This window comes from Coenobita brevimanus, chromosome 103 (assembly GCF_032717465.1).
Source record: "Coenobita brevimanus isolate Jiangsu-jjx chromosome 103, ASM3271746v2, whole genome shotgun sequence".
In the NCBI taxonomy this organism is placed as follows: domain Eukaryota; kingdom Metazoa; phylum Arthropoda; class Malacostraca; order Decapoda; family Coenobitidae; genus Coenobita; species Coenobita brevimanus.
The window spans coordinates 38,608,487-38,635,620 of record NC_137056.1 but is presented as its reverse complement, the minus strand read 5'-3'; the positions used below and the strand labels follow the sequence as shown (position 1 = coordinate 38,635,620).

Sequence of the window (27,134 nt, the reverse complement as noted above, 5' to 3'; positions counted from 1 at the left end):
CGAGATTCTGGAGGCACATACAGGCTCGAGGTGGTAAGGTTCCCAACAAGTGTGTCTAACCAGTACGAGCTCTCTGCGAGTACATTAAAAAATAAATAAATGAAGACAAAAAATACTGAAAGTGACACAGGGATTTGACCTGTTTTCCTATAGACCCAAGTTCTCAAGGAAAATTATTTAGTACTACATACATCTCGGCAGGTGACCGACATTTGATTTTCAAGCAAGTAAATATTGGAGGAGAAACAGCAAGTAAATATTGGAGGAGAAACAAAATATACCTACAGTACTTAGCGATATTAAAGAACACCACCTGAACGCCTTCTATAGTGTGTTTATTGCCAATCCCTCCAACTGGACAGGACATCACCACACCAAACAAACTCAAATGTATTCAGATTAAAACCATAAATAGCAGGGGAAACCTAACTGGAAGTACTGAAACCTAACGGGGGGGCTTCACCCTCAGGACTCCCCAATGATTATAATCTACCTAACCTAGGGCAAACTAAGATGTGCATTATGTAAAACTGGTGCCAAAACAGTATCATGCATTAAGAGTGTTCGTTAATCATTGGTGCTGTCTTCAACTGACCATGCAGTGGCGAAACACTCACTTTGGTTGGTGAGCACATGACTGCATATGACAGGGGTAATAGTAGTAGTAATGGCCTTGGGTGGAGCCATGGTGGTGCTGTAGTATTCCATGAGGCCAAATAGAAATGCAGACAGATTAACAGGCAGCCAATCAACAGGGCAGAGCTCAGGAGACTGGACAACTCAGCCAGTCTGTCTGGCGGTGCATGGTTTGAAATGTCAAAATGATGGGGATAGCCATGTTGAACACCGAAAAATGGTATAGATTTATAAATGTTGAAACAGCAAATTAGTAATGTTTGTTGACAGTTTGAACTTGTGGTGCATATTCGTGTGATGCACACCACCACCATTGTCGAAAAAAACTGTCAACATGCAAACGCATTTCACTTTGCTGCAGACCTGTCGTGCTTTTTTTGGCCAAGGCAACCCTGCATGCCTCCACTGGGACAAGTGTACTTTGGTTTCTGGGTTGTACCCGTACGCCCATCTCATCTCCAGTGATAACAGTCTGCATCACGATTTGCATGCTTCAACATGTCTTGAGCAACGTTCGTCCAAGAGAAGAGGTCATGATGAATGCAATGAAGCAGCTGCAGGAGATCCAAAAAACTGACCTTGAAAAATGTTACAGGCAGTGGAATGAGCACTGGGCTACGTGTGTCAGGTCAGAAGGGGCCTGTGTTGAGGGGGGATTGGTGTCCTAGTTCAACGGGTTCATCAGGTTAGCTATACAGTAAAACTTGAAATAGCAGACTAATTTGGGCCCAAGCTGTTCCAAAAAAAGCGAAATTCGGATAAAAGCGACACCTGGACTTCCTCCTGCTAACCCAGACTTTTTTCTAATATGTCAGACTTTAATCTGGATCACACCAACGGTGTTTGTTTAAACTGTTTTTACTACCATTACAGCACCTTGCTGTATTATGCATTCACTATAATGATCAAATGGTATAATATATATACAGTATTACCGTAATACTGTACTGTGCACTGATAAACATGTCTATTATTTACCTTATTGTGGTGAACATCGCTGAAGTGGTCAGGCAGTCCGGACTGCTTGACCATTTCTGATATACTATATAAGAATTTAGTCCAGTAGTTCCTCGATTCTGATAAATGCGAATTCTGATCTGTTGAAGTCCGTTATATCGAGGTTTTAATGTATATATATTTTTTTAGCCCTCAGGTGTATCTGAAGTAAATTTATGGTCGTTTCCAGCCCCGTGAATGTAGGCTTATTGTGATAGACAGAGGCACCGAATGAGTGACCTATTTTCTCAACAAGCATTGTACAATTGCTCCCAAAACTATTGGTGTGCACTTCATGCAAGACGGTCTGGCACAGATGACTGTTGCTAAGTGACTGATAATTCCATCCCATGTTGATAGATTTGCTTTCATGAGGCTGCATTATATCACTTGCTTGTGGTGTTTCTTATGCAGTATTTGTTATCACAAACAAGATACATTCATATGATACTAAATCAATATTCTAAGGACATGATGAGCTTTATTGATCATTTAGGATATCATCACTTCCTTCCTACATGATACTTTTTGGAACTAATGTGCATTAAAAAATGGTTCTCAAGTCTGTTGTTTTGTTCAGTGTCACACATCATTTGAATGTTGGAATGTTTAAAGTTAAGGTACTTTAGAAAAGGGGAAGCATAGGTAAAACAAAAATGACAAATATACAGATCATCCCCAGTTTAACGATGGGATACATTAAGAAAAAGCCCATCGCTAGGTGGGGTATCGTATATCAGGGTAGATTTAACAGGTAAAGTATAGGGATGTGTTTTTGAGCCTTGGGATTCCCCCACCCCCCACAACCAAGTCCTAAACCTACTCAGATGAATCCAAAAACAAGTTTCTAGCTAACCTAAACCCCCAAATAGCTTTAAAACAAGCTAAACTAAGCCTAAAAGCAGTTTAACAGCTCACCTAAGCCCAAAAGCAAACTCTGAAAATCATCAAAAATATGTCTGGAAAAAATCAGACTTAGTAAACTGTACCCCAGAATGACAATGTTCACCCCACCTATGACTAAAACACATTAACCTAAGTCTAAAAACAGTTTATAAATCAACCTACACACAAATTTAAATCTAGAATATCATCAAAATCGGTAAAAAAAAAAAAAAAAAAAAATCGTTATACCACGGTTTAGCCATCGTTAGGGGGGGTAGGTTGGTATTTCTACCCCCGTCGCTAATCCAGGGTATCACATATAGTGGTATCATATATTGAGGTTTACCAATATTACCGGTGTCAATATAGCATCTGTAAAACAAAGCACTGAATTCAACTGGACAATTTGTGAGCCGCTGAGATTCATGATAAGGTTAAAGATGCATTTGCAAGGTTTTGATCAAGGTCATTGCCCATTGTTACTCTGTCATTTTGACTGTATACAGTTATATGTGAATAGTGAATCTTTAACAGTCAGAGAAGGCAGTTTGCAAGTCATTATGGGAAAAACATTGACTTTGTTACACTCCTTGAACAGTTGATCAGTGCAATTATTTACTGTCTCACTGAAAAGTACACTGTCTTTGTAAATAATGACATATATCAAAGGATCCAATAGCATATTTGTTGAATATAAAGTTAAAAATATCTTTTGCAAATGAGGGAAAAACCTTAACTGTATACTGTTCATATGTTTAGTGGTTGGAGCTAGTAGGAAAACATGATACCGGTACTTGGCCTGTTGTCGACAGGATGGGATGAAGTGTACAGATAAGCGTATGTATTGTCTGAACTCTTAGTATAATATTGTATCCAGACAGAAGCCTGAGGAAAAAGTTCTGCATACAACTGATCTGGTGTATAATGCTTCATGATTTAAGTATTCTATGGAAATTGCTAATCCTGTCTTCATTTTCTCAAAGCTAGGGAGGACATCATGAATTACCTCTCTGAATTCAGTCAGATGAAAAATTTATGATGAGTCACAACCTCACATCACCTTTTATTATAATTTTCTAAGACAATTTTGTAAAATTTCTTTTTGGCTGATAATGGATAATGTAAAGGTGGAACATTCTACCAAATAAACTAGATTTCCCTCCCAGCATTGGAATATACTTTGTCTTCTTTACAACATTTTGCTTCCCACCTGAAGAGAGCACCACCTCCACATTCATATACAGTGGGCTCACACAGTGCGCATGATCACAGTGGGTGAATTGCATAGTACTGTACATGAGTGACCAAAAATCATAACTGTAAAACTTTGAATGCTCCAGTTTAGCCCACAATACGTAAGGCAGAGGCAAGAAGTGGCCCAAAACCGCTATTTTCCCAGACTATGCAACCACCCTACCCTTCACACAACGCACCCATCATGACATGAGAGGCTCGTGGGAAAGGTGCTCAAGAGGAGTCTACAGTAAGATCTCGCCAATAACAACTGACAATAACATTTTTGACACGAATGGTAAGTTAGAATAGATACCCAGTTTCTATAATAAGGTTTGGATTCCCTTAAATAATGGTTATTTTGCGAATGCCAAGTTGTTATACTGCAAATATGTCCATAACAAGATGAGAAGTGAAAGAGACAATCAAGAAGAGATGAAGGAAATTGCTGAAAGTGTGAGCAGTAGCGAGGAGGAGATGGAGGATCCTTCCCTCACCACCTCCACTGACTCGCCCACCGCCATCTCCTCTACCTCCACTGCCCCACCTTACTCACCAACCACCTCCCCCTCCACCTTCACAGCCCCACCTGACTCATCTGCTCTACCTGGCATACCTGCAACTCCCACCATAATAACTGTTGCTGCATTTCTTTGTCAAAGCCTGGAATAGCACAACACTGGCAACCGTTTACACGCGTAGTACAGCCCGGGCGGCTGGGGCACTCTAAGTGTGTTGCCACGCCTCGGAACCCCTGCTATTTAAGTCCATCAGGCCTGTTGTCTACTGTTTTTAAGGTGACTGGCCATATTTTTGTTATTTTAGCTGTATGTGTAGTATATGTCTTAAAAATTTTCCCTTTATTATGTCTCCAAAGTTAAAAAAAAAATTAGGTTTGAGGGGGTTCCACCCATATGTTATTTTTCCCATGAGGTTATGCATTCGCAGTACACGAAATCACAGTGCGCAAGGTCGTGGACCGCCTATCCACTTGCGCACTGTACGAGCCCACTGTATACTGTATAGTGACAAGCCAAATGGTTTTCTGTACACCAGGAAACCATCTACTGTGCTGGGTGGTAACCATATAACCTAATTATGGCACCTGGTAGTTTAGTAGGTAATTAAGGCACTCCTGCCAGATTGAGCCTATGTAGGTTTATATCCAATGAGGTCTTGCCTAAGTGACGTATTTGCTGCTGCCATAAAACTCGAATTGGGAAAAGGTGTCAATACCATCTCAGCACTTTTGCGGCACCTCGGTTTGGGTTACCTTTCCTAGAAGGGTAGTCACGTCGTACCCCACCTGCTCGTGGTGACCTTGCAGACACCCTGTTTTTTTTTCCATTTCTGTTCTTTGTGTTTTTTTAGGTTTTCATTTTTTCTCCTAAATTAGGGTGACACAAATGGGGGCAGCGCTACCCAGGTTTATCCCGGGTAGTATTGTATATACTTTTTGCTCTTGTTGTCATTTTTTTTTTATTTTTTGTTCTCCTTTATCATGAGCAAACAACACCAGTGTCCTCGCTGCAGTAGGTCTGTAGCAAAAAGTGCACAAGCACTGAAGTGCACCTACTGCAGGGAGTGGGTTCATATAGCTTGTGAAAATTTGGATGCAGGCGACTATTCGTTTATGAAGAAGAGCCACCAGCTGGGCTTTCGCTGGCTGTGTAGCCAGTGTGTTGCATCAGTGGATGAGGTCTTGGCTAGTGGAGGAAATAGTACCAAGAGGAAGTTTGAAGATAAAGTTATTGGGCCAATCTTTCAGGCAATTAGAGACGTTTCAAATGGACTGGAGGCACTAGAGACCAAGGTATCATCGCCCATGTCAGTCACACAAGATCAGGCCAAGTCATTTGCAGATGCTGTTTGCGGGTCTCTCGTGGGGAGAGGGAAGGATCTGCCTGGGGGCGTGATTGAGATCAGTGCTCATGGCCAGAAAAAAGCCATTCATAGTCAACATGTACTGATTGTGAAACCAAAGAGTGGTGCTAATGCCCTAACAGATCAGATGGAACCAGAAGACATCAGAGGTGTACTTAACTCGGTACCGGTTGATAGCTGTCGTAAGACCAAGGCTGGTGGGTTGGTAATGAAGTTTCCGTCAGCTGAGGCCAAAGGTGAGGCAGCTGGGGTGCTGAGTGATCATTTTGGCTCTGAGGGCACTTTTTGCATATCAGAGCCAAAGAAAATGTTGCCTAAAATGACCGTGACAGGCCTTTCCTCTTCCTTGGGTGACTCTGACATCATCCCAAACATTCTGAGAAAAAACAGTAAAATTAAGATGCTCGTTGATCGAGGTTGTACCCTCAACCTTCTCTTCATAAGAACAAGGAATGACACCAAAACTGCTGTCTTGAAGATGTCGCCAGAGGTGAGATCCTCCATTGTAGAACAGGGCAATTACACCTGTGTGGATCTTACAAGATGCCGCGCATTCGATAGATTCTGGGTTACACAGTGTCATCACCGTCAAGGCTTTGGTCATACATTTGAGAGATGTTCTAGGAAAAATGATGACCCTAAATGCGTCTTTTGTGCTGAAGCCCATAAATCTAAGGATTTTAGTAACAGAAATTCTCCCAAATGCATCAACTGCTCTTCTTTCAGACATCAAAATGCTAATTCAAATTCAGTTGGTTGCCCATTTTGCATCAAGTAGAGACTGTCCAGTTATGATTTCTCATAGGAATAGATTGATTGAAAACACCAATTTTGACCAGTCAAAAAACGGACTACATCCCTCTTGAACCAGTTAAGGATGGGTCTTTTAAATATTCATTCTATCCATAATAAGATAGACTATATTAATGAAATTCTAAATCAGCACGAGCTTCACATTTTGTGCTTGACTGAAACCTAGTTGTATGAGTCTGATATCGATATTATTCGTAATGCTTTGCCTAAGACACATTCTATAATTAGTATTCCCAGGCCTGCTGCTGACTATCCGGGAGGAGACGTAGCACTCATCTACTTGGCAGCACTTGCAAACGTTTCTCTCATTGACTCAGACCTGACCTCATCTTCATTTGAATTTATGGAAGTATTAATAAATTTCCATCAGAATATGATTACAATTGCAATTGTCTATTGACTGGGTCATCCGGGCAGAGATCGAGGTTTTATGGAAGAGTTTGGGCAGTTTCATGAAGGCTTTTCTCTTAAACCTGGAGGACTTCTTGTTTGTGGTGATTTCAGTTATTGGGTTGACAGTCCAGAGTCAAAACCATTTTCTTCAGAATTCCTTGAGTTGATCACCCAGAACAATTTTTTTAATCATGTGAGTAATCCAACTCATGTCTCAGGACATGTCCTTGACTTGATCTTGTCCCCTGTTGGTTGCAGGTGCATATCAGATGTGGAGGTTGACTCGTTTGACCCCCTCATCTCTGGTCATGCTCTGATCACTCTTAGTTTTGATGTCCCGAAATCCCCTTCTTATAAAAAGGTCATCAGGTTCAGAAATTACACAAATGTTGACTGCCAGTTGATGTGTCTTGAAATTGATCAGTGTTTAAACTCCAATGATTCTTCCAGTCTTTCTTCTGATGAGTTGGTTGATATTTACAAGAACAAGCTTAGGTCAATTTTTGACCATTATTGTCCTGAGGTAGTAAAAACAATCACTGTACATGGTGATTCTCCGTGGTATGGTCCGTCCATTAATTCTTTGCGTAGACAATGTAGAAGGGCAGAACGTGAGTGGCGCTTGCAGCAGACCGAAGTAACTCGTTTGTGTTATGTTTTTGCGAGAAGAGCAGTCGTTCACACTGTAAAAGCCCAAAAGGCTAGGTATTATCAAAATAAAGTTGATTCATGTGGTGGTGATAAAAAAAAAAAACTGTCTGCAGTTGTGAACAGTTTGGTTGGTCGGAGGAATGTAATTGTTAAACCAACTTCTGCATCTGATACCCAGTTGGCTTTTGATTTTGCTTCATTTTTTACAAGTAAGATATCTCGCATAAGAAGTGATTTAGACAGCAGTTCTCCTAGTGAACTGTACTCAGTCGACTTCCAGCCACGGTGCACCGGGGATAATTTGCTTTCAATATTTCGTCTGCTGGATGTAGACAGTCAAATGTTATATAAGAGAACTTAATAAAACATTTTGCTCACTCGATCCATGTAACATGTCATAACTACCTGATGTGTATGAGCACTCTGCAGACTTTGTCTGCAACACAATAAATAGATGCTTCTTAGAAAGTAATTTTGTGCAGTCTGAGAAACGTGCTTTGCTCTGGCCCCTAATTAAGAAACCTGGCTTTGATGTTGAGAGCATGACAAATTATTGTCCCGTCTCTAACCTGTCTTTTTTTTATCCAAAATAATTGAGCGGGCCATACTTGATCAACTCGTACCACTACTGGAACACAACAGAGTTGTTCCTGTTGTTCAGTCAGCATACAGAAAATACCATTCAATTGAAACTGCACTGACAAGGACTCAGAGTGACTTGGTGGCAAACACTTGTAGTGGGATGTCCTCTCTTCTAGTTCTGTTGGATCTGTCTGCAGCTTTTGATACAGTAGATCATAAACTATTGTTGGATGATCTGTATTTTTATGGGATTCGTGATAGTGCCCTTTTGCTCCTTAAGTCGTATCTGTCGGACAGATCTCAGAGAGTGGTTGTTGATTACGCTAGCTCTGATTCTGCTCCCCTTCTATTTGGAGTCCCTCAAGGATCAGTTTTGGGTGCAGTCCTATTTACTATCTACACAAGTAGTTTATCGTCTCTACTTGATGCTCATGATGTGTCCTATCATTTTTATGCTGATGACACCCAGCTCTATGTTAAGATGTCAAATATCAACGATACTAAGACAGAGTTTGAATCTCTAATGTTTGATATTAAGATTTGGATGGCTAAGAGGAAACTGAAGCTGAATGATGGTAAAACTGAGATCATCATCATCAGAGGAAACAGAAGGGATGATGACACTGACAATGCCCTGGCTTTGAACATTGGCGTGTCACAGCTTCATCCAGTCAGTTCTGTTCAAAATCTGGGTGTTTATTTTAATTCTAAGTTAAATTACAAAGAACATATTAATCAGGTTGTAAGAGGGTGTAACTTGCATATCAGAAATCTGTACTCTGTGAGAAAATTCCTGACTAGACGGTGGCTCTTAACGCTGGTCTATGCAGTGGTCTTGTCTCGTGTTGATTATTGTAATTCACTGTGGGTTGGTCTTCCAAATAATATACTAACAAAAGTTCAGTCTGTGTTGAACAGGGCAGCACAACTTGTCTTTGGTCTCCCCCCGAGAACCTCAACTAACCCGTTTCTGCTTGAGTTGCATTGGTTACCAGTAAAGGCTAGAATTGAATTTAAACTGTGTCTTATTACATTCAAGGTTCTTAAGTTTGGTGAACCGAAGTATCTTGCTGAATTATTAAAAACTCCCATCGGCATGCCCGGGTGTGATGTTACGCAGTGAAGATGATTCCTTGCGTCTTGATGAGCCAGGAGCCATTCACCAATCATCTTTCTGTGATCGTTCTTTTGTGTATAGAGCCCCTAGATTATATAACAGATTGCCACTGTCCATAAGACAACTCTCTACTGTTGAATCCTTTAAGAGACAGCTGAAAGCCTTTCTTTTTTCAAAATGCTATGACCTGGAGAGAGGTACTATAACGGATGATTATAGGGTTTAATTATTGCCACTTTCATGTATATATGATGTAGTTTGTATTATATACAAGAAATGTCACAGTTCTTGTAATTCTAAAAATAATGTATGGGTGTCGAGCGCTAGTGAATTCCCAAAGGAAGAACTGGCGCTTTTGAGAAACAAAAGGCCAGATTATTATTATTATTATTATAGTTGGGGTTTATTGCTCACTTCATGCCACCCAGGGATGTGTGAAGCTGGTCACTCTCATCTTCAATGTCAGAACCAACTTGCCTAGCCCTGGGCTCCTACACTTCTCATGTGGCAACACAGGATTAGATGATGATGATGATGATGATATAGATAGATGGATAGGTACAGGTACAGTAGATAGATAGATGGATATAGGAATGAATATGTGTGTGTGTGTGTGTGTGTACTATCAACCTTATGTAGTAGGCTTTGCTAAGTAAAATCATTTGTACAGGAGGTAGAAAATGAAATTATTAATTATAATACAATGCTGTATGGTAAAAAATCTATGAAACTTTAAAAGGAACAGTATGAAGGTAAGGAGACAATAGTGCTCTCATCTTATGAATTGAATTGCAGGTATTGGTGATGGAAGTACGAGAGATCAAGCACCTGCCATCGTCCCGCATTGTCTACTGCACCATGGAGGTTGAGGGGGGTGAGAAACTACAGACAGACCAGGCTGAGGCATCTAAACCTATGTAAGACCGATACATTGTTTCTTTTGTTTGTAGTACATAGGTGCAGTATGTATTTATAGAATCATGGTGAAGTATGGGTATGCCTTCTTGCATTTTATTATGCAGTCAGCTTTTTTTTTAATTGTTACTGAATCTTGTTATGTAAAGTACCACTGTCTTTGAAAGGTTTAGTACTAGCAACCATAAGTGATTTGTGGCTTTAAGTTTGCTGCAGTATCTGTCCTTGCTATCTTCTCATTCATAGGCTTGGTAATCAACTCAGAAACACAGGTTTTTGGTTCTGGCTGAGATATGCACATTATTACCAGCATTAAACACAAACACTGTTCCCTCCATATTTGTGAAGCATGAATAACAATCACCTCCAGGAATGACAAAATCCTTGAACAGTTGGCACCTCTGGAAAAATGACCTCTTGCAACGGTAAATAAATTGCTGTATGTGATTGGGGAAAAATATTTTGTAGTGTCCCAGACATCATCAGATGTTATAATCTACTTTTTAAAAGTATATTATGAGGTGATCTAAGAACACATTTTGTTAAATAATTAAAAAATACACCTTAATCTAGTGTATTTTGTGGTGGTTAACTAACCCGAAAATAACTGAAGTCACAAATACTGAGGCCACGAATACGGAGGGACCACTGTATCTCTGATCTCTTTTCTACCTACTTAGCAGGAGGTTGACATCAGCTTTGGGCTAATGGCCATTAAAATTTGTCTGATTGCTACTTGTTGGTTGCTTGATGTCATTGATAGTAAGGTCACTCTGTGATCCCTAGACATAACACTTGCAAGGGCTGGCACATGGCCTTGGCAATAGGTCACAGGGCAAGCGGATTCTACCAGATGCCCAACACTGCTGTTAATGAGAGGCCAAGAGCCTGGAGTGATGACTCTAGAAAGCTGCCACATCATCATGTGTTTAATACATTGCCAGTTGTAGTGCTAAGTTGCATTTGACTGGTGCCCCTTGATATGACACTAAGCCAGCCTGTGGCCACCCTCACAGGATTTCAACCATGGGGGTCCTGCTTTGAGGTGGTGAATGGTTGAGACTGGGTAGTTGAGGGGAGGATATAGTGGAGTGACTATTGAGATGGAGGATTGGTGTGTTTCATGCAAGGAACAAAGTAGATGGGAGTTCACTAGGTTCATTGTATAAAAGGCAAATCTGACGTGTGTAAGTTGTCCTTGAGAGGCGAGGAGTCAGGAGTGGATGGTAAAGAATGATGATTACAGAGTGATGGGTGGATAGAATGTTGGAGGCAAGGAGATTGAATATGAGAATATTGATTATAATCACATCTTTGTAATTGTGTCAACATATACCCGCAGGCTGGGGTATGTGAGGTGGTGAAGGATAGGTTTAAAGATGAAAATTGTTTATGGTAATATTAAAACATTGCAGTTGTCTTACATACCTATGTGGTCACAGTGCCTATGAGGCTGAATTTTCATGGATAACTGAAAACAAAATACATTCATTGCTGTTAGTACATCTTTTGGTATGAATGAATTCTGAATGTGCTGAAGCATTTTTTTTTTTTCTTTTATAACATCGTGTCCCCTTTTATTTTTGACAAGGGCTAAGGCATTGCCCCTGGATAAAGGACTTTGGTTTGGAATATGTAGCACTTTACAGTATGCCTGGATTCCCTTCCTGATGTCCAGTGACCCTCAGACGGACTTGAACCTTCGACCCTTTCGTCAGAGCACTCTAACCCACTCAGTCACGGCTGCTACAACTAGCTAGGTGACAGGAGAACACTACTACTCCCAGCAAGTCTGCTTACCCGGGCATGGCACGAACTCATGACTCTTCAGGCTCAAGTCAGGTGCTCTGCCATTGAGCTGCCATCCCCCTATTACTCCATCTTGCCTCTCTGTTTCTTTAAGTATTTTAAGTCTGCTTTTCCCACTCCCAATTCCTTTATCTCTCTTGCAGTTATAAAGTGATACTGGCACTTTTATTTTTAATACAGTAATAAAATTTCCACTTGCATTGCATCCCAGCATTTTCGGTTGGGTCAGGATCTCAGGAGGTGCCTGGCCCCTTTACAGCATCAGTCTTTATTCTTTTGAAGCTAGCTGGTAATTAGCTTTCTGTGAAATGGGTGCCTCCTTTGTTTTATAAGCTACATTCAAGCTGGTTCTCCAAAGCACTTAAATAATGACTCTCAGCAGTTACATTCTTCAAAAGAAATTGAGAGACTCTCCTTACCTGCTCCATAATTGAGTGACTCTCCTTACCTGCTCCATATTAAAGTAATTTCATACCATTATGTGGTGTTGATACATCACCATACTGCATGTTAAATTTGGGTAGTAATAGCTTATGTCACTTGGTCTGCTTATATGCATCTCAGAGCTACAAATTCACTTAAATGGGCTCATGTCAGCTCATATAATACTTCTTAACTGTTCTGTTGTCTATACTTGATTTTGGTGACAAAAATCCAGGCATTGTATGTTTATTCATTCAGCACTTATAATTTCCTTTGCTGCTTTCCTGCTTGGCACACATGCAGGTCCTACAAGAGATGGTATTTGATGATAGGCTTAATAACTGCATCTGAAATGTATGATTTTAGTTTTAATTCCCATGTATTAACTGAGGAATCATACATTACATCCCTCTTTGGCATCATAACAGTCCTTTGGATGATTTTCTGGATCTGCCAGAAACCTCATTCCTCTGTGATACAGTTCCTTGGAGGAGATCAGCTATTGCATCTCTTTTTTTTCTTTTTTTGCAACAATTCTGGTCACTGGCCTTCTAAACTCTGCTTGCATTCCTCTCCCATCATGGCAGGCACACAACCCCTAATTTGGTACACAGTCTCACTCCATGTCTGTCCAACTCTGATGTAAGAATCAACTGGTACTCAGTTTTTCATGTATGCAGTTAGTCAACTCTGGAACTGTCTTTCTCAGTCTCTCTTTTTCCCAGCATATAATACCCAGTCATTTAAATGTAATGTGTCCAGATATCACAAAATGAATGAATCTTCAATTTGTCTTTCTTTTTTGCTCATTATTACATGGGAGGAACAAGTTTTGCAGGCTGAGCCATAGGTTCTTTTTTGTTTTCAGTATGTGACCCATTATGAATTTCAACCTATACACTTAATGATGTTTGCAGATGATACTGTGTTGTTAAGTGAAGACGAAGGGGAGCTGCAAGGCTTGGTGGATGAGTTTGGGAGAGTGTGTAAGAAATGGAATCTAAAGGTGAATGTAGGGAAGAGTAAGGTTATGGTCTTCGAGAGAGGTGAAGTCAGTGAATGTACAGTGAGGTTGGATGAGGAGGAAATGGAAACTGTGAGTACATTTAAGTACTTGGGTAATGTGATGAGTAAGGATGGAAGTTTGGAGGGTGAAGTGCTTGAAAGGGTACAACAAGGAAGAAAGGTTGCTGGTTCCTTGAAGGCAGTGATAAGAAACATTGAAGTGAGCGTGGAAGTGAGAAAGTTACTACATGACAGTATTGTGGTACCAACTCTAACGTATGGAAGCGAAGCTTGGACCTTGTTGGAGAGACACAAGTCAAGAGTGAGAGCATTGGAAATGAGTTATTTGAGAGGAGCATGTGGAGTCACATGGAGAGACAGACTGACAAATGAGGAAGTGAAGGAGCGTTGCGATGTGGATGTGAATGTGATAGGAAGCATTGGGAGAAACACACTGAGGTGGTTTGGCCATGTGGAGAGGATGGAGAGAGAGAGAGACTGACAAGGAGAGTGTATGTGAGTGAGGTAGAGGAGGGGAGAGGGAGGTGGAGGCCAAGGATGAGAAGGAGGGATGGAGTGGAGAGGTATATGAGAGAGAGGGGTGTGAGCTGGGAGCAGAGCAATGAAAATGGCAGGGGACAGGACAACATGGAGGCGATTTGTTTTTGGCCATCCCTTACAGGATTAAGGCATCTGGCAATAGATAGATAGATAGAATTTTGTATATCGTCGGTATTTATGAAAATAGTGAAGTGAAGTTGGCAAGCAGTAAGTGTAATTATTTGAAAATAAAGACAGTGAACTTAAGAAGCCATTGTTTATTTACGACGCCTGAGCTGATCCTGTGTACTGTACACCAAAAGGCTAACCATAGGAAGAACAACTCACTGGGCAACATCCTTCCTTTGCTGAACTACTGCTGTTGGATCTTGTGGCAGTGTAGGACGGGGATGCAGCAATACTGTCATAATGATGACTGCACTCTCTGACTGTACAGCACTTACTGAGTGTCCCCAGTCTTGGAGATGTTTGCTGCATTTCCAGGCTTTGGGTTGCATGTTGTCTGCTTTGTGAAGCAGTATATGTGATTGGGACTGACACATTTACATTCATGAGGACATGGGCTTTCTTAATAGTTAATGGTATATTATCAGACTGGGTCAGAGTTTTGTGAATGTGGATGGTGGCATCTGAAACTCTATATAGATTAGGATTAAGTCGTGGTTGTTTAGAAAGGTGATTCAAAATGTGATGATTTGATAAAAGGAGAGACCTGAATAGGTGGTAGATATCAAGTACTTTGGTGCAGTGATAGAAAAGAGAGGAAAATATGCAAATGGCGTGGAGAGCAAAGAAACACAAGAAAGAAAAGTGGCTGGAGCTTAGAAGGCTTTGATAATGTGTTGTATGAAAATGCTGTTGAGGACTTCACAGTTTTAAGGTGTACTATTTAAGCTTATAAACTTCTGAGTGTGAGGCTGTTGTAGTGTTAGTTTTAAGGTCAAAAGTGAGAATAGTGGAAATGGGACTCCTGGGGAATTTAAATGACTCTGTAGATGAGATTTGACATGAATATAAGAGATTCATAAAGAAGTAAGAAAGCCTGCTGATCATAGGGAAGTTGTGCTTGGATGGCATGGTCTTATAGAGACTATGGATATGATGAGAGTGGTTGAAAGGGTCTGCTATGTATCTCTTAGTACCAGAGCATGACAAGCATCTCTCCAGGATTAAGAAACTGAAAAATGTTGTTTATAATGTAGTTTGCATTATTTGCACAAACTAAGTGATACTAGCTTTAGAACCAGAGAAAATACAGCACAGTACTGGAGTACATCAATCCTTGAGGAATACGCAGTTGAGTAACCTAATGAGACAAGTAGCATAATGAGGCAAGTCATGTCAGCACACGGAAAAACTCAAGCTCACGCCAGAAGTCAGCTGGCCTGGCAATGAAATTTGAAAGTTGCATGCGATGATGTCATCCTCTAGACTCAGGGTACCTTTCCTGGGCATTCCATCCAGTATGGGTATTTGTCTCAATACCACAGTCAGCCACCGCAGCCAAGCAGCCATAGTGGAATAGGTTAGGTTAGGTTTGGTTAGGTTACTGAGAAAATTTTGCCTGGGAAACATATTGAGCATATTTTCCAGAAAAGCATGTGGTTAGTTTTGAATTGACTGGGTGAGCGTCGTTCCTGGCTGAGGATTCTGGTGGCGAGATGAATACGTATACAGAAAGGAAATATGCTTCCTGGGCACACTCAAGGCTGAATGGTTAGACAAAAATTTATGGGTTTCGCAATTTTGGGACGAAATGGAATGAAAATGTATGGTAATCAGAAGAAAAAAACTTTCATCTTTGTGTTCTCGTAAGTTAGGGTTCAGTTCCACATTCTTCATTCAATTTCTTACTTCCCATGCTATTCAGACCAACTGGGTATGTGGTTATCAGTCCTTTCTAGTGCTTCACATAGTTCTTCCCCACACTCATAGTGGGTTTTATGGTGTTAAGGGACGAAATAGAATGAAAATGTTTGCTATCTATCTGTCTATCTATTGCCAAATGTCTCAGTCTCGTACGGGGTGGCCACAAACAAATCGCCTCCACATCGCCCTGTCCCGCACCGTTTCACTGCCCTGCTCCAAACTCACACACCCCTCTCTCATATACCTCTCCACTCCATCCCTTCATCTCATCCTTGGCCTCCCCCTCCCTCTTCTCCCCTCCACCTCACTCACATACACTCTCCTCGTCAGTCTCTCACCCTCCATCCTCTCCACACGGCCAAACCACCTCAGTGTGTTCCTCCTAATGCTTCCTATCACATCCACATCCACATCACAACGCTCCTTTATATCCTCATTTGTCAGCCTGTCTCTCCTTGTGACTCCACAGGGTCCTCTTAAATAACTCATTTCCACTGCTCTCACTCTTGACTTGTGTCCTTCCAACAGCATCAAAGCTTCACTTCCATAAGTTAGAGTTGGTATCACAATACTGTCATGTAGTAACTTTTTCACTTCCATGCTCACTTCCCTGTTTCTTATCGCTGCCTTCAAGGATCCAGCAACCTTTCTTTCTTGTTGTACCCTTTCAAGCACTTCACCCTCCAAATTGCCATCCTTACTCATCACACTACCCAAGTACTTAAACATACATTCCTCATTTCCTCACCATCCAACCTCACTGACTTCACCTCTCTCAAAGACCAGCACTTTACTCTTCCCTACATTCATCTTTAGATTCTGTTTCTTACATACTCTCCCAAACTCATCCACCAAGCCTTGCAGCTCCCCTTCATCTTCATTCAACAACACAGTATCGTCTGCAAACAACAGTACAGGGAGTTTCCAAACACTACCTTCTCTCACCAGGGCCACTCCAACATCCACTCCCCTACCGTGTACCTCTTTAAGAACCCCATCCATTTACAGACTGAACAACCATGGAGACATGGCACATCTCTGTTTCAACCCAACTTTCAAAGAGAAAATTTCACTCAGTTCAACATCCACACGCACTGCAGCCTTACCGCCATCATACATATTGTACTCTTCACAGCATTCAACAACTTCCCCTCTACTCCAAACATTCTTAATATTTCCATAATCCTTATCTATCCACCCTGTCATGTGCTTTCTCCAAATCCATGAAAGCCGCATACAACTTCTTTCCCTTCTCTAGAAACTTTTCCTCTTTAGATCTAAGAATGAATATCTGTTCTACACAACCTCTTCCCTTCCTAAATCCTCCCTGTTCTTCTTCAACTAGTTCCTCTATTATTTCCCTAACTCTGTCAATAAGTATCCTACCATACACTTTTCCTATTACACTAAGAAGACAAATGCCACTATGATTACCACACACTTCTTTTTTCCCTTTTCCTTTGTACAAGGGAATAATTATACCTGACTTCCAATCCTCCTGGACTCTACCTTCCTCCCAGGCCAATCTGCACATCTTCCACATCCATTCTACTACTATCTCTCCCCCATGCTTCAGCATTTCAGCACACACTCCATCAATTCCTGGGTCTTTCCCCAATTTGACTTGCCTCATTGCTTCCACAACTTCTGTCCTACTGATTTCCTCTTGTCTTCTCACCTCCCTCCTCCTCCCAGCCATTCCCCAGCCACTTATACTCGCATTTCTTCCATCCTCTATGTTAACAGTTCCTTAAAGTGTTTCTCCATCTTCTCATGTTTTCTCCCTTCTCCACTAGTAATCAACCATTCTTATCTTTCACTCCCCTGCTAACTTCACTACCACCCTGTCTTACTCTCTTCACCTCCTTCCAGAACATTTTCTTACAGTCTCTCCACTTTACACTCAAATTCCTTCCAAATTTCTCATGGACACTCTAATTAGAGAAAAAATAGCTTTCATCTGTGTGTTCTCGTAAGTTAGCGTTCAGTTTCATATTTATGTTTTGATGTCATGCTTCCTAGCATTTCCAACTAAGTAAGCATATGGTTATCAATCCATTCTTGCACCTCACCTGGTTCTACCCCACATTCATAAAGGGTTTCGCAGTTTTAAGGGACAAAATGGAACTAAAATGTTTGCTAATTAGAAAAAAATATTTTCAACCCTGTGTTCTCGGAAGTGAGGCGGTGGCTCAATCGGTAGAGAGGTGGCCTGCAGTCCTAACGGACCCAGGTTCAAATCCCGGCTGGGGCAGGGAACAGTTTAAGGATTTGAATTTCATTAAATCAGGCTTTACTAATCTACCAAAAAGACCCGCTGACATGTCGTAAAAATACCCCTGCTAATACCAATACACCAGTCCTGTATGAGACAGCCCTAGCATGTATTCAGTATGGACTGTGGGTGTTAGCGCCGAAGTGATGACATGTAGAGGTGTATGGTATGTAGGAGGACTGCTGGGCCTTGATATCAGGCTGTGAAGCCTATGCCCAGAGTCGGACACACACACACACACACACACACACACACACACACACACACACACACACACACACACACACACACACACACACACACACACACACAAAGTTCCACATTTTCTTTCAATTTCATGCTTTCCAACACATTTCGGACCGACTGAGCATACGACTATCAAGTCCTTTCTCGCGTCTCACTGACTTTACCCCACATCCCACAATCATATGGGTTTTGCAGTTTTAGTGGACGAAACTGAACGAAAATGTTTGCTAATCAGAAAAAATACTCCTATCTGTGTGCTGTAAGTTAATGCTCAGTTCCACATTCTTCGCTCTTCTTCCTGATAGTCTGTTATATTTTTCGAATTCTGGGTGGTAATTTTTTTTTTTTTTTTTTTTTTAAACAACAGAACAGAGGAAGGAAAAACAAATGGGTAAAAAAAAAATATCCATACACCAGATTACTGGTGTCCTCTGTTCATAAAATATCTGTAACAGTTAGACTTGAACAGTTGTGGGTTGAAATTTGGAGGAAAACAACTCTGGGGAAGCGGGTTCCAGAGAGATGCAGTTCGGGGAATGAAAGAATTCTGATAGGCAGAAGTTCTGCAATATGGTTGAGTGACATTCCAGTCATGAGCGCTACCAGATGCCCGTGTAGCACGAGGGAAGGCATGGAGAGGTGGCACTATGGACGCAACTTTGTCTGAGCATTTGCCAAAAAAATATCTGTAAAATAATGCAAGGGAGGCAGCATTCCTTCTTACTTGCGGGGGAGGTAGTTTATATGTAATGGCAGGGTTGTTAATGATTCTAACAGCTTTATTCTGAATTTTGTCTAGTTGTCTTAATGCAACCTCTCCACAACCATTCCACAAGGGTGAGCAATATTCAAGCTGAGAGCGCACATGACTCTTATAAATTATAGCTAACTGCTCATCGGCGAAGAAGTTGCGGACTCTGTACAATAATCCAAGTTTCTTTGAGGCGGTTTTAGCAAGTGATCTGACATGAGAGGTCCAGCTGAGGGCACTGTTAAGTGAGACACCAAGAATTTCAATGCTTTTGGAGATGGGAATATTAGTAGCATTGAAGGTAATGTACGAATCTGGCAATATCTGTCTATTAGTAAACTGTATATATTTAGTTTTACTAGCATTAAAAGAGACAAGGTTGTTTTGTCCCCATTCACTGATTGTAGATAGATCTTGATTTATGGAGATGGCTGTACTGAGTTGAGAGGTAGAGATATTAGACTTTGTAAATGGATGTCTGAGTGTGAATGAACTATGTAGTGTTGAGTCATCTGCATATAAGTGAATGGGATTGTGAGTGACAGATAAGAGATCATTAATATGAACCAGAAATAGGGTTGGTGCCAGAACTGATCCCTGCGGCACGCCGGCGTTAATTGAGTGGAAATTCGAATATACATCATCTACTTTTACTCTTATTTTCCTGTCACTAAGATAAGAAGAAATCAAAGGAACAAAAGACGTTAGTCCATAGCAAGGGAGTTTGGACAGCAGGGAATGGTGCCATACTCTGTCGAAAGCTTTAGAGATATCAAGAGCTAATGCATGAGTTTCTCCAAAAAGATCAATTGATTGATGGATGGTATGAGTTAAGAGATTGAGTATGTCAATGGTGGATCTTTCGTGGCAAAAACCGTATTGTCTATCACTAATTAAGTTGTTGGATTCAAGATGTTTAACAATATGCTTATTAATTAAAGTTTCAAATACCTTACCAAGAGAAGATGTGACAGCTATTGGTCTGTAATTGGAGGGGTCAGATGAACTTCCTTTCTTCAGAATTGGGTGGATATTGGCTTCTTTCCATGAATTTGGGAATAAAGAAGTACGTATGCATAGTCTGAATAATTTAGCTAGGACAGAGGCAAGTTCAGGGGAACACTTTTTCAAAACAATTGGCGGAATTCCATCTGGGCCTGGAGCTTTGTTGGTAGGTAAATTGTCTAGGATGGATTTTACGTATCTTGTCTGTATTTCAAGTGGGGCAATTTCGGGAGAATCAAGTTCCAGTACTGAGACATTCTGGCTGGTATCATCTATGGTAGAGTTTCTGGCAAAGGTACTAGCAAAGATATCTGCTTTCCCACGTGGGTCATTTGTAATATTGCCATCTGAAGATTTTAGTGGGGGAATGGAAGATGACTTGTTAAAGTTATTATTGAAAGAATTAAGAGTTGTCCAGAATATTCTATTGTCCTTAGGGTTGTTAAGTAGTTTTGATGCTTGCTTTTGAAGAAAGTTTGATTTAGATAGATTTAATACAGCTTTTGCATGATTTCTAGCAATTTTAAATTGGGAGAGTGATTCAGATTTTTTTGATTTTAAGTAAGAGTTATATGCTAATGACTTTTGGGCTGTTGCTCTGGCACAATTGCCATCAAACCATTTTGGAGAGTTTGATCTTTTAGTGAATTGTTGACTTGGTATGAATAAATCCATACCAGCTAGTATTAAGTCGCAAATGTGGGACTGGGTAGAATTGGGATCACTAGAGAAGAAAGACTGCCATGGAACATCAGCAAGAAAATTTCTAAATCCATCCCAGTCTGCCCTGTCAAAGTGCCATCGGGTCACCCTGACAGGTTCAGAATGGGGAGGTGTAGGAGGGTTAACTAATGAGGCTTTGATGAGATTGTGGTCAGAGGATCCAAGTGGTGACAGTACCTCTATCCTGTATTGATCTGGATTATTTGTCAAGAATAAATCCAAGAGATGGGCATTATGGTCAGGACTATCAGGTATTCTGGTTGGTTGCTTTACCAACTGGGTGAGATTAAACGATTCCGCAAACAGCTCGCATTCTAGACCAGCGTCATCAGTCCGGGCAGAATGCAATAATCATTCAGCAGTGTGTACTGTATGTTAAAATCACCCAAAATGGTAATTTCATTGCTAAGGGCCATGAGGTGATTGGTATGTAGGTATGTAGGAGGACTACTGGGCCTTGGAAGCAGGCTGTGAAGTCTATGCCCAGAGTCGGACACACACACACACACACACACACACACACACAAAAGTAAATAATACACACACACACACAAAAAAGTAAATAAACGTTTCATGCGAAATCTGTTTTCCCGTTGTTATTAGCTGTGTTCCACTGTGTCAGCTCGTTTGACTTGTCAGAGTTACGGCAAAAGGGCCTGTCCTAATCTAAGTGTTTAACTAAACTTACCCTAACCTAGGTTAACAATGTGTAACCTAACCTAACCTAGCATCCAGTTGGGAAGTTGGGAAATGAAAACCACCATTCAGTGCGTCAAGGCTATCTCTTAGGGCATGTGATGATACAAAGTGGGAAAATTTTCAGCAAGAAAAGGTAATTTACTGCCCTGAAAAGGCAGAAAAATACAGAAAACAAACTGGAGGTATGTGAATTGAATTGGTAAGGTCCTTCTTCTGCTTTAAGTAAAGCGTACGTTTACTGAAATGGCAAAAAAGCATTGCATAAATGAAAGCACTATCAGAAAGATTTGGAAGGACCGGGAGAATATAAAGATTGTGCATAGGAAGTGATGCGAACCTGGCAGCAGTGAAAGTTTATATGTTGTTCCGGAGCCTGCATTTTCAGGCCGTTTTTTTATAGGTGAATATGTACCTTAGTGGTAGGTGGGGGCGCTCACCATCCACTCACTCGATGTATTGCTGCTCTTGGGTGTCTGCCCTTTCCTCTCTTCCATCCTTCTTTCCTTCCATCCTCTTCTGTCTTTCTATCCTTCATTCTTTCCTTGTCCTTCTGCCTACGGGTGACTTTACACTTCCTCCTCTGTCTTTCTTTCCTTCATTCTTTCCTCTTCCTTCTGCCTGTGGGTGACTCTATGCTGAGTGACAAGTCAATTGGTTTCCTGTACACCAGGAAACCATTTACTATGCTGGGTGGTAACCATATAATCAGATTTTGGCACCAGGTGGTTTAGTAGGTAATTATTGCACTCCAGTCAGATTGAGCCGGTGAAGGTTTATATCCAAGGGATGGTTGGGGTTGATTGCTCATGTAATGACACTTAGGGATGAGTGAGGCTGGTCACTTTCATCTTAAATGTCGAGACCAACTGCCTAGCCACGGGCTTCTATGCTCCTCTTGGGGCAATGTAAGATTGGATGATGGATGGATGAATGAACATGTACCTGAGTTACTTTCTATATCGTCTTAGATTTAGTGATTTTTTGTGGCATTTTCATAATCAACTCATTGTCAATCTTTGGTAGAAAAATAATTGACATCAGAGAATATAAATATATCTGGTGAATATTTTCTGAGAAAGTAAAAGAACTTTATAAAATATTCAGAAAAAAATAATATTGTGTATTTCTGTAAATGCAATCTACCAAAACAGCGGATAAGCCTGATGAGTAAGTTTCTATTCATGCTTTGTAAATTCACCACAAAACTTGCCCAACAACATTTTTTCTGTAAGAATATGTAAATTGTAAGAAAGTGAGACTAAAAAATAAACACAGAAAAATCTTTGCATTTCTGAAACTATTGGGAATAGTTGTACCAGATTTGGAGAGCTTCAGTGTGAGCCCAAGCCAGTGAATTTCTCCAAGTTACACTCTCTTCCTGCCTCTCCCCTTTCCAGGCTCTCTCTCTCTCTCTCTCTCTCTCAGCCAGTGAGAACTGAGGATTTCCATCAGAGTCAGCCAATCACTGAACAGAGTATTCCCATTCTCTGAACACTAAACGTTAGAGAAAACTGCTGTACATGAGGTTGTGGGGGGATATTGGTGAAATATGAAAGCTGTCCATATCAGTCGCCTGCTGCAAGATATTTTTTTTGCTCACATCATATGATTACAAATTAAGACTAAAACAACCTATACATACATATGTATGGCATTTTTATGGTGGATTTAGCTTAATATGATGGCAAAATAACTCAATAATCTCTGCATAAACTGATGTGCCAAATTGCATTCAAGCCATATTTTTTTTTTTTTTTTTTTAAAGGTCCCATCCGACGCACACTGGGAGAGACGCTGTCAGAGCATAACTGTAAAAATTGAAATAAAATATATGGAGTTTTATTTCAGCTCTTTTGATGGTAAGAAATGGAAATATAGGAATTAAACTTGATAGATAGTTCAAAACCTGAGACTCAAAAATTTGACCAAAATATGACCGAGAATCTCCCCTGAAGCTGACTGGGAAGCCTATAGGGCATAATGTGGAGCATCAGAGAAAAAAAACTCTCACGCTTCCCTGCACCCACCCCCCACCCATAATGTTGTTAAAACTTTGCCTTCTCTTATATCATGTGGCCTTTGGGAGAGATGTTAGGCCGTGTGGTTAGATGAAAATTTATAGGTCTGGCAGTTTTAGGGGACGAAGTGGATCAAAAATATTTACAAACCAGAAAAATAAGATTCTTTCATCCATCTGTTCTTGTGAGTTAGCGTTCAATTTCACGTTCTTTGTTCAATATCGCATTTCCAACACATTTCGGACTGACAGAGCAGTTTAGTCATATGCTTAGCCAGTCCGAAACATGTTGGGAAGCGCGATGTCAAACGAAGAATGTGAAACTGAACGCTAACTCACGAGAACACATGGATGAAAGGGTAATTTTTTCTGGTTAGCACACATTTTTATTCTACAGTAAAAGTCCAATATTTCGGCATCCAATTCCCCGGCAAATCTGACATTTCGGCAGTTTTGAGAAATAGTCCCATTTACGAAAATCTCCGATCGTTCGGCAGATTCTCCGATTTTTTTCGTCAGTCTTGAAATTCTCCATGAGGCTCGCCAGCTAGTTACCCGCCTTTACCCGCCTTAGTGAGTGAGATAGTGAAAGTGATGGAACGAGTCTACCACTGCCATGAAGCTCAGAGGCTAGCTCTTTCTCCTATAGCATAAAGAGAGGACAAACATGTAGTGAGTCTAGCATGGGAAAGAGAATCTGTTTCGCCATTCTTCCGCCATTCTTCCGAGTTGTTGCCGTGCTGCTGCCGACTTCTCTTGATTCTTCTGTGTGCTTTGTGAACTTCGTACCGAAATACCTCTGAAATTACTATTCGAGTGTGCTGTAAGCACCGTAACATCAGACAGGAGCTTTGTAACACCTGAGTGGACCAGCCGTGTGTTGTGAACAGTATAAACATCTTCTGCGTGCTTTGAAAATGGCCTCCACGTGTGGAAAGTTAACTGGTGTTAGCAAGAAGCGTACACATAAGATGTTGACTATTGCTCGGAAAATTGAGCTGTTGAAAAAATTAGAGGCTGGCATGAGTAGGAAACAGTTTATGGATGAGTTTAACGTAAGCTCCTCTACCATCTATGATATAAAGAAGCAGAAAAATGATCTATTTAAATTTGTTTCTCAGGCCTCCGGTACGACCCAGAGGAAAGCAATGAGAAAAGCAAAGTTGAGTGAGCTGGATGAAGTGCTGCATAGGTGGTTTGTGGCTCAGCGTTCTGAAGGGAAGCCTATTTCGGGGCCTCTCATCATAGAAAAAGCCAAAATGTTCTATGCTGAGATGAAAATAACAGAACCAACAGCAGTCTCTGAACCTCAAGCTCTACTGCCGCAGCAACAGGGAGAAGAGTCCTTAGAGCCTGTTGCAGGACCCTCTACTGCTGGGGACTTCTTCCAGCAGTAGCAGACTCCAATCAACCCCTTCTATTGTACATATGTAAATAAGGAACCTACTATAAGTTTAGGTAAGTGCATGTGAACTTGTAGGCCTACTGTACCATTACATTTATATACAGTATGTTCACTAATTTCTTTATTTTTCATATTCATGTATAGTACTGTATTCATTACAGTATTGTACAGTATCAAACAGTATACAGTACTCTCTCCAAACACATTTGTAATGATATGAGTAATGATGATAGTGTTCACCGAAACATATAAGGTACTGAGTGGGTAGGGTTTTCGATAATTCAGCAATTTTGATATTTCGGCACTTGCCTGGTCCCATAGATGCCGAAAAATCGGACTTCTACTGTATTTGGTCACATAGACCCATAAATTTTCATCTAACCATATGGCCTAAGGTCTCTACCAAAGGCCACGTGATATGAGAGAAGGCGAAATTTTGACAACAACACTGGGGGTGGGGGGCAGGAGAATACCAGGGAGTTACCTATCAACAACACAAGGCTACCCAGCCCAGCTTCTGCTTTGTTATGCTATTTTTAATACTATTGGTGTTCTTAATTACAATAGTTATATTATGACTTTCAGTGTTTTACCTGATGGTAAGTATAAGTGGGGGTAATTTACATGAGGGTAAGGTGGTAAGAAAGAATAAAAGTGAGAGTTTTGGAAAGTTGCCAGAACACATTGTATCATTATACACGTAAACATATTGTCTGAGTAACACAGATTTGAGTACCATGGTCATTGTCTAGTTCCTATTGCCCGTGGTACTCGAGGTTTGAGTGTACTTGAAATGACAGATTTTAGCATTATATAATAATAATAATAATAATAAAAGTAGGTGGGGGCACACATCCACCCGCCTAGTGTAACAGTACTCTGTTTTTAGGGTAGCAGTACGTTGAGTGGCAAGCCAAAAGATTTTCTGAAAACCAGGAAAGCATTTACAACACTGGGTGGTAACCCTGTAACCAACCAACACATGATCCCTACATGACAGTAAGTGGGTTGGCAAAGGGTTAGTGCCCCTCCATGGAAAACAACTAACTAAAAATACTAACAAGAAGCCTTGGACCAGGACTAACCAACAGGAGACGACTAAGGACCAAACAAAGGACATAGTATGGATTGTAACATGGAATTTAAGGGGTGCAAATGATGAGGTGAAAGAGAAAGAGATTGTCAAGGTGCTTGAGAGTTCGAAAGTGGATGTATGTGGATTAACTGAAACTAAATGGAGAGGTGAGAGTGTGAGAGAATGGGAGTACAGATAGGCTATATGCACAGGAGTAGTTGAGAATGACAGGGCAAAAGAAGGAGTGTTTATCGTTGTGTGCAAGAGATGGAAGGAGAATATAAGAGAAAATGGATCTGTTGGCTTAAGAATTGTGTGGGTAAGATTGAAAGTTGGACTACAAATGTGGGCGATTGTGTGTGTGTATGCGCCAATGTAAGATCATGCAAACTGGTGAAAGAAGAGTTCTGGACAAATGTGGAAGTGTGCATGGAAGAGTTTGATAGAAATGAGAGTGTTTTTAATTGGAGATATAAATGGAAAAGTAGAGAATATGAAGGTGGATGGAGTAGTTGATGAGTGGGGTGTGCCTGCAGAGGTGGACGAGAATGGCAGTGCTCTAGTGGACATTTGAGCCAGGAAGGGGTTGATGATAGCCTGTACCCGCTCCAGGCACAAAATGATCCATAGGTAGACGAGGCGTGTGATAAGAAGGGTGGGTGAAGAACTGAATAAATGGAAGGCAATGATTGATTATGTGTGTGTGGATGATAGGATGAGAAGGTGTATAATGGATGCAAGAGCATATAGAGGTTGGGAGAGTGGACCTTCCGACCACCTCTTGGTGGTGGTGGTGAAAGTCAAGGTTGAAATGAAGTGCAGGAATAGAAGAAGGGAAGGACAGGAGGAAGTTGTTCCTACAAGGAAGGTGGAATGGATACAAGAGGATGGAAAAAAGGCAGAATATAAGACTGAATTGCAGGAGCAATTGGGTAAATATGATTTGGAGTAGATGGGAGACATGGAATGTGTGTGCAAGATATTCATAGAAGATATCTGTGCAGCATGTGAGGTGGTGTGTGGAATGAAGAGAAGACGAAAGGGGGTGCCAGGAACAGCATGGTGGAATGAAGTGGTGAGAAAGGCTGTGGCACAAAAGAAGAAAGCATATAGTGAGTGGATGAGAAACAGGGGCGTGGAAGAAGTTGAGAGACGGAAGAGAGAGT

At 40.9% G+C, this 27,134-nt stretch overlaps 1 protein-coding gene across 1 annotated transcript in view; it reads left to right on the top strand.

Moving 5' to 3' along the window:
• Positions 1-27,134, top strand: part of LOC145415682 (calcium-dependent secretion activator-like) — a 603,137-nt gene that overhangs the window by 465,466 nt on the left and 110,537 nt on the right. Inside the window, exon 11 of the mRNA XM_080284897.1 lies at positions 9,986-10,107. Coding sequence (XP_080141023.1) covers positions 9,986-10,107 — 122 coding nt within the window. The remainder of the gene's footprint in view (positions 1-9,985; positions 10,108-27,134) is intronic.